This window comes from Poromitra crassiceps (assembly GCF_964638095.1).
Source record: "Poromitra crassiceps genome assembly, chromosome: 4".
Classification (NCBI taxonomy): Eukaryota; Metazoa; Chordata; class Actinopteri; order Beryciformes; family Melamphaidae; genus Poromitra; species Poromitra crassiceps.
Window position 1 is genome coordinate 42,085,493 of NC_139626.1, and position 7,500 is coordinate 42,092,992.

The 7,500-nt window shown below is 50.1% G+C and overlaps 1 protein-coding gene across 1 annotated transcript in view; it reads right to left on the reverse strand.

Annotated features, from left to right (window-relative positions):
- Nucleotides 1-7,500, reverse strand: part of slit2 (slit homolog 2) — a 166,060-nt gene that overhangs the window by 47,133 nt on the left and 111,427 nt on the right. The window contains 1 exon segment of the mRNA XM_083635700.1: nucleotides 162-312. Within this exon segment, the coding sequence (XP_083491826.1) occupies nucleotides 162-312 (151 nt within the window).

The window sequence follows — 7,500 nt, forward strand, 5'->3', positions numbered from 1 at the left end:
AATTTGTTACACTACTCTTTACTGGAGAAAGTTATATTATTACTGTAATGCATTACCAGTAACTAGTTACTCTACCCAACCCCCCAACCCCCCCCCCCCCCCCCCCCTCCTCCTCCTCCTCCCCACATACACACACAGTAGAGGAGTGCAGCCTGACTCACAGCTCGGCGGTGTACTGGGGGATGTGCTCTGGTATTTTGCTGAGTTTCTGGTTGGAGCAGTCGACCGTGGTGCCCTCGCAGCGGCACTTCTCGGGGCAGGCCAGGTCGGCGAAGCAGTCCCCCCCCAGCTTGCTGCGGTAGTCCTCCGTACCTGCGTGGCCACAAGCACAACGCACAACGTGTCAGCTGACAGCTCTGAGCGCCCGGGCGCTAAGCCGGGTTCCAAGCAGAAGCACCGGGGGGAAAAGACTGTGACACACGGGGGGGGACTTTTGAGAGCGCTTCCGTGGGCTGTGTTGCTTTCATTGGGAATGGGACTTGTCAAGTGTGATGACATCTTTTTGTCAGTTATGATCGTCTCTGTAATGTTGCCCATCAGCATCGCTACTTCAAAATGTCGCCCCGCGTATCACGACCTTTAAAGACAAACGTCACATGAGACGTACAAATTCTAGATCAAGACACGCACGCGTGCTCGCGCACGCGCGCGCGCACACACACACACACACACACACACACACACACACACACACACACACACACACACATAGGAGTTTGTCAGTTGTTTCAGACTGTAAAGCAACTGTTAAGAAACCACAGCACGAACAAAACAGCATCAATAATGAGATCATAGCAGAAAAATGCATACACACACCCAGGCATCATCTATCATATTGCACAGAAACACTGGCACACACAGACACACATACACACATGCGCACGCACGCACGCACGCACACACACACACACACACACACACACACACACACACACACACACACACACACACACACACACACACACACACACACACACACACACACACACAGAGAGGTTGCACGGGTGACAGGAGTGTGGTGTCTCTTGCGTCTTGGCCATGCTGCAGGGTTGTGCAGGGCCGTTCCATGGTGCTTGACGGAACCATGTTCCACTTTAGGAACCTGGCAGCCACATGGTTAGATCAAGCACAAAGGAACAGCCTGCTCACTGACTGCTCCTCCGCTGGAACACAGGAGGGGAAGGACAGAGGGAGAGGAGAGGAGAGGAGGAGGAGGAGGAGGAGGAGGAGGGGAGAGGTGAGGAGGAGGGGAGATGAGAGAGGGAGGAGAGGTGAGGAGGAGGGAGAGGAGAGAGGAGGAGAGGGAGGAGGGGAGAGGAGAGAGGGAGGAGAGGTGAGGAGGAGGGAGAGGAGAGAGGAGGAGAGGGAGGAGGGGAGAGGAGAGAGGGAGGAGAGGTGAGGAGGAGGGAGAGGAGAGAGGAGGAGAGGGAGGAGGGGAGAGGAGAGAGGGAGGAGAGGTGAGGAGGAGGGAGAGGAGAGAGGAGGAGAGGGAGGAGGGGAGAGGAGAGAGGGAGGAGAGGTGAGGAGGAGGGAGAGGAGAGAGGGAGGAGGAGAGGTTAGGAGTGGAGGGGAGAGGAGAGGAGGGGAGAGATAGAGAGGAGAGTAGGAGAGGAATAGAGGAGAGGAGGAGAGGAGAGGAAGAGAGCAGAGGAGGGGGGAGGAGAAGAGAGGAGGGGAAAGGAGGAGACGAGGGGAGAGGAGGAGGGAGAGGAGGAGAGGAGAGGAAGAGAGGAGGATAGGAGGATAGTCATGTTAGTTTGGATGCGAGGAGATTATAGACCTGATCACCGTGACATTGCACTAACAACAACAGTCACTTCCGGGTAGAAAACTGGCGATTGATTTGAATTGTGGAAATATCTGCAAACTTTTTTATTGTTTAATTCGGTTGTAACTGTAACGTTTATGGATATATCCTCACTGTAGTTAAACATGGTGGTACAGTATATAGTATACCATAGTTAAACGGTGTCTGGCCTATCTTACTTCTTTGATAAGCCAAATCTACCCAACAGGGACAGGCTGGTCAGACGGACTTCTAGTTTTGGGTAAACTCAAGCCATCATTTTCTTTAGTCTCTGTGGTAATGAGAAAGAATGAGATATGAAAGCATCAGACATGCATTTTAGATGTAACCATTTCCTAGCAGACACCAGCTGATCCAATTCAAAGTCGCTCACCGTCTTCACTATTCCAAGCAGAAATTACACAAGATCTTCCTCTCTGTCTCACAATTGTGCGACAGGTGTCAAGTGTCAGAGGGCACACTATCTCATGCCTACAAAATAACCCTTCAGCCGGAGGCAGAACTCGCCATCTTCGGCTGCTCGGAGTCCTCTCTGAACTTCCCTACAGCTGTGCAGCAGTCTCTGACGCAGGGGACAACTGTTGCCAAGAAACTCATCCTGAAGGAATGGAAATCCCCCTCTTCACCTCCTTTTCAAATCTGGTTGACAGACATGACCTCGGTTATACGGATGGAGAGACTTAGGTTCCTGAGGACCAACTCACTCAAAGAATTCTTGGCCATCTGGGGCCCGTTCCTGGCCTATACCTTGATGAGGTGAGGGGTGACAGGTGACTCGCCCGGCTGGTTGCTCGTGGACCCCTTGCGTGGGATCCTTTGGACACTATCTCTTATAAGTACATAAGCACATAAGTGGCTTGTAGCACCACGTTGTAATATTGAATGTTGATCATGTTTTTGTTGTGTTTTTTTCCTCTGTCCGAGCCTGTTTGTGTGTTTTGTTTGTGTACTGTTTAGAAAATTTTTAAATAAAATATTGAAAAATTATTATTATTATCTCAGTTGTTTGCTCGCCCTGTTTGCTCCGCGCCATTAAATGATACTCTGTCTATGTACTGAACGTGACTCAGGCGTTGTCTACCCGGAGGATGTTGTAAACAAACATGGTGATTTTTTATTTGGTCTACAGGATGAATGAGATCCCAAAGAAGCAGTAAAGATGAGAAGATCAGGGATTAGAAAGAGGAACTAAGAGAGAGGAGAGCATAGAGGAGGGGGCGGGGCAGGAACCAAGAGAGAGGAGAGCATAGAGGAGGGGGCGGAGCAAGTAACCAAGAGAGAGGAGAGCATAGAGGAGGGGGGGCGGGGCAAGTAGACAAGATCAGAACGCTCAGGAAAGTGATCACGAGAAAGCAGGGGAGGGGGTGCAAGGAGAGACTGGAACAGCTACAGGAGAGTTAATACAGAGGCAAAACACAGTCAGAGGACCAGAAACAGCAGAGGAGTGGGAGGAGTTACAGCAGCGCTGAAGGCAAGAGAGGCCCTGACATCTACAGGATACAGTGCACACACACACACACACACACACACACACACACACATACATACACACGCATGCGCACGCACACACACACACACGCACACACACGCACGCACGCACGCACGCACGCACGCACGCACGCACGCACACACACACACACACACACACACACACACACACACACACAGAGAGATAGAGAGAGAAGAAATACATTAACCAATGTGGAAAAAAATATTCTCGTTGTTTTTGGTTGGAAACAGACATGAGGAGTCACAGAAGGGTCAAAGGTCACTGTGTTAAAGGTACAAGGTGCAACCAGGTCAGAGGCAGGCTCAGGTACAGTACGAGAGGTGTTTGAGGGGGACGCGGAGTTGACGCAACAGAGTGTACAGTGTGTGTGTGTGTGTGTGTGTGTGTGTGTGTTACTTACAGCTGACATGGTGTACTCCTGAGTGTGTGAGAGAGGAGGCAGGAGGAGAAAGAAGAAGGGATTCCACATTTTATTTGAACAGGAGAGAAGCTGATGAAAAACGGAGCAAACTGCCGCCATGTTTTCGTGTGCCATCCCCAGGCAAGGTGATTCATTTAAAGCTCCCATTTGAGGCTATTTTTAGCCGTTTAAAACATGTCTCCTGGGTCTTTAAAACAAGGCTATGAATTCTGCAGAAAGAAAAACACACTCACATCCAGCGTCTGTGGGACCTCTCTATGCGCTCTGTCTCTCCCCTCACTAACTATGCGCTGTTTTGTAGGGGCGGGACCTCTGACAAGATGATGTGTTGGGGGCGGGACCTCTGACAAGATGATCTGTTGGGGGGCGGGACCTCTGAAAAGATGATCTGTTGGGGGCGGGGCTTGTGATAAGATGATCTGTTGGGGGCGGGACCTCCATCTTTGGTGCAGCTGATTGTTTTATTTTCCGACTACGCAGCGATGCCACAGACCATGCGCGTAGCCACGGGTGCGCTAGGGTGTGCAAATGCCACCCAGACAGGCCACTGGCGCACCCAAAAAAATGGGGTAAAAAAAGTGTTTTGTTTTGTCTGCAAAACACATGTCAACGCTGTCATGCACTGTGTCCAACTGTCCGCTGCCCTATGTGCCCCGGAGCATCATGGGAAACTAGTTAAGCTGTCGTCCACGTAAAGTAAACAAATGCACGCACAGCAGCAGCAGCAGCAGCAGCAGCGCCAAATCAGGAAGACATGAAACAAAGCTCGCTTTTAAGCTTTTTCGGCAAAGGCAAGAAACGACGAGGAAGAAGATGACTCGTCGTCACCCTCCCCCTCAACAAGTGCGGATTGTAAGTGCACCCGTTCCCGCACCTGTAATGGTGGTGTACAGTGGAGAAGAGACAGAGGATTATGAAGAAGATGATGCAGCCGAAACAATGACGTTAACAGCGGGGAACGCAGCCAACAACACACCGGAGGTTTGTGCAGAGCCAGAGGACACTGAGAACGCTACAGATCTCTCTGCAGTAGACGAACCTGCATGCCAACCAAATTTGCGTTCTTTCCCGACTAGAACACTCATTGGAAAAAGTAGGTGAGACTTTTTTGAGATACTAAACAAAGTGGTTTTACATGTTGCCAAAAAATACAATTTAATTGACTGCTTCTACCTGCTAATAATGAGTGCGAAAGGAGCAAACAACACACAAATATTCCTCTAAATCTGGTTTGAAAAGACCCCAAAAAAATTTGGCGGCGGCCTCGTGGCCGCCACCAAGTGGTCCGCCCCCTGGCACACCCTGGCTTTCTGTGGCACACCCAATGAGCTGAGTCTGGCTACGCTACTGCCACAGACAACAAGGTGCGGTCTTCCACATTCAGTTGGCGGGGCGGCGCTGTAAGCGGGCAAATTAATTTAGCGTTACTTTGTGATGTCACAAAGTTACGAAAGTCAAAAGGGCTCGTTTGGAGGCACTTTTTCCTTACATGTGTGACTTTATCTGGTGTTTTGAGAGTTCCATGATGTTCATATGGCACGCCCAAGTCCTTTTTATAATCAAAGAGGCAACCTGTTTGACATGAAATGGAACCTTTAAGGTGGTAATGGCTTGTGAAGAAGAGTGATCATGGCGCTGGCATAACATGACATTTGCTGGATGCTTTTCTCCAACACAGCCCAGACTCATTTGCTTAAAGTAGTGTCCTCTAGAGAGAGAGTGGCGTCAGCGGAGGACCAAAATGCGTGACTCATTAGCCAATGAACAGCCAGGAAGGGGTCTCGCGCTACTTTTGAATGCTAAAATATAGCTGATAATGTACAATTTGATAAAAAATATAAAAGAAAATCTTTCAAAGTACAACACAAACCGTCCATTTTGCTGCAACTTGACAGTGCTGCTTAATCCAGGACCTTACTTCCTGGAACTCTTGAGAGTAAAAAAACTGGTCCATTGGAGTGAATGGAGATGTCGCGACTCTTCTATATACACGACTCTGGCTTAAAGGTACTGTCGAGTGTTTTTGGATCGTCGCATGGCAAACGGCGCAGCAGCTAGATAATACCACCAATCTAAGAAAAATTATTTTTGGCAAGCGTTTGAGCGGCTAAATCTCACATCAGTGGTGAACAAAGACTGAAATAAGAATCGGTTGGAAGGCTAAAACACAATCCTTCATGCAAACATTAGTTTAATCAAAAACATGAGGCAGGATCCAAAATAATGTGGTGTGAAATAGGGCACATCATGCAGAAATGAAAGCGCTAGATTGTGGCGGCGCCGACGATCTAAAGTGTGATCGTGTGCTCGCGTTAGAATAGAGCGTTGTTTATTCAACTTTTCAACCGCAAACGTTCTTAAATTATTCAGCTTTGCCCCCCCACGTATGTGGGCTTTGAACCCTCTGTCCTCCCGTGCAGTTAATGACTGCAGTGAGCGTGCCCACACACACACACACGCACGCACACACACACGCACACACCTGTCACACACACGCACGCACAAGCCGTCTGTGTGCTGCTGTGCTAATGACCGCCTTTAGCCCTACTACTGATCTCATATGCAAGTGTGATTTTGCATATCCCCCCCCACCCTCTGAGCATGCTAACTTCTGTGACCTTTTGATGTTCTGCAGTGGGTGGAAAAGGCACAGATGCTGGCTGACACGCGCTCATAGCTGTTAGCTGCCATTATATGTGCTAAGAAGTCTGTGTGATGCCTGTGCAAACATATCCCTCCACACAGAGTCTCACACGTAAGATCCAACTGACCGTGGCGCCAATCTTATTCATCCAATCGTGTTTTTTCTTGATCGAGTTACTTCAGATTTTTCTCCCATTTTCTCCCCAATTGTACTTGGCCAATTCCCCCTGCTGTCCGAGTCGTTGCTCCGCCCCCCCTCTGCCCATCTGGGGAGAGTTGTAGACTAGCAGCACATGCTTCCTCCGATACAGTCGCCAGCCGCTTCTTTTCACCTGACAGCGAGGAGTTTCACCGGCAGGACGTAGCGAGTGGGAGGATCACGCTATTCCCCCCGGTCCCCCCCCCCCCCCCCCCCCCCGAACAGGCGCCTGACCGACCAGAGCATGCACTAGTGCAGCGGCCGGGAGACAAACCCTTGAATCGGCTTCCCACCCGCAGCAGACACAGCCAAGTGTGCCTGTATGGACGCCTGACTCAGCTGGGGGTAACACGGGAACTCGAACCCGCGACCCTCGTGTTGGTACGGCAGGGAATCTACCGCTGCACTACCCGGACTTCCTCCAATTGCTTCTCACCCACCGCTGTCAAGGTTGCAGTTGCCATCGTAAAAGCCAGTGCAAGGACAAGAGTGTGACACAGATGCATTGTGGTGCATAGGAGGTTAAACCCGTGTTATGACTTCAACTTTCCAAAGGTGTCAGTCAAGGCAAGTCACTCCGAGCGCTGTGAGAGAGTGTGCAGCGTCAGCCGTGAGTGACCAAAAACACACAGACATGCTCGACTTACAGTACCTGGGATGAAATACTGTTCTCTAGCTAATGGAGGGAGAGAGAGAGAGAGCGAGAGAGAGAGAGAGAGAGAGAGAGAGAGAGAGAGAGAGAGAGAGAGAGAGAGAGAGAGAGCGAGAGAGAGAGAGAGAGAGAGCGACGAGGAGTGAAAAACAAAAGAAGGTAAAGAGAGGAGCATACTCAGTGGATGCTTAATATGCTTGCACGCACGTGTGTGTGTGTATGTGAGAGAGAGAGTGAGAGAGAGAGAGAGAGGGAGAGAGAGAGAGAG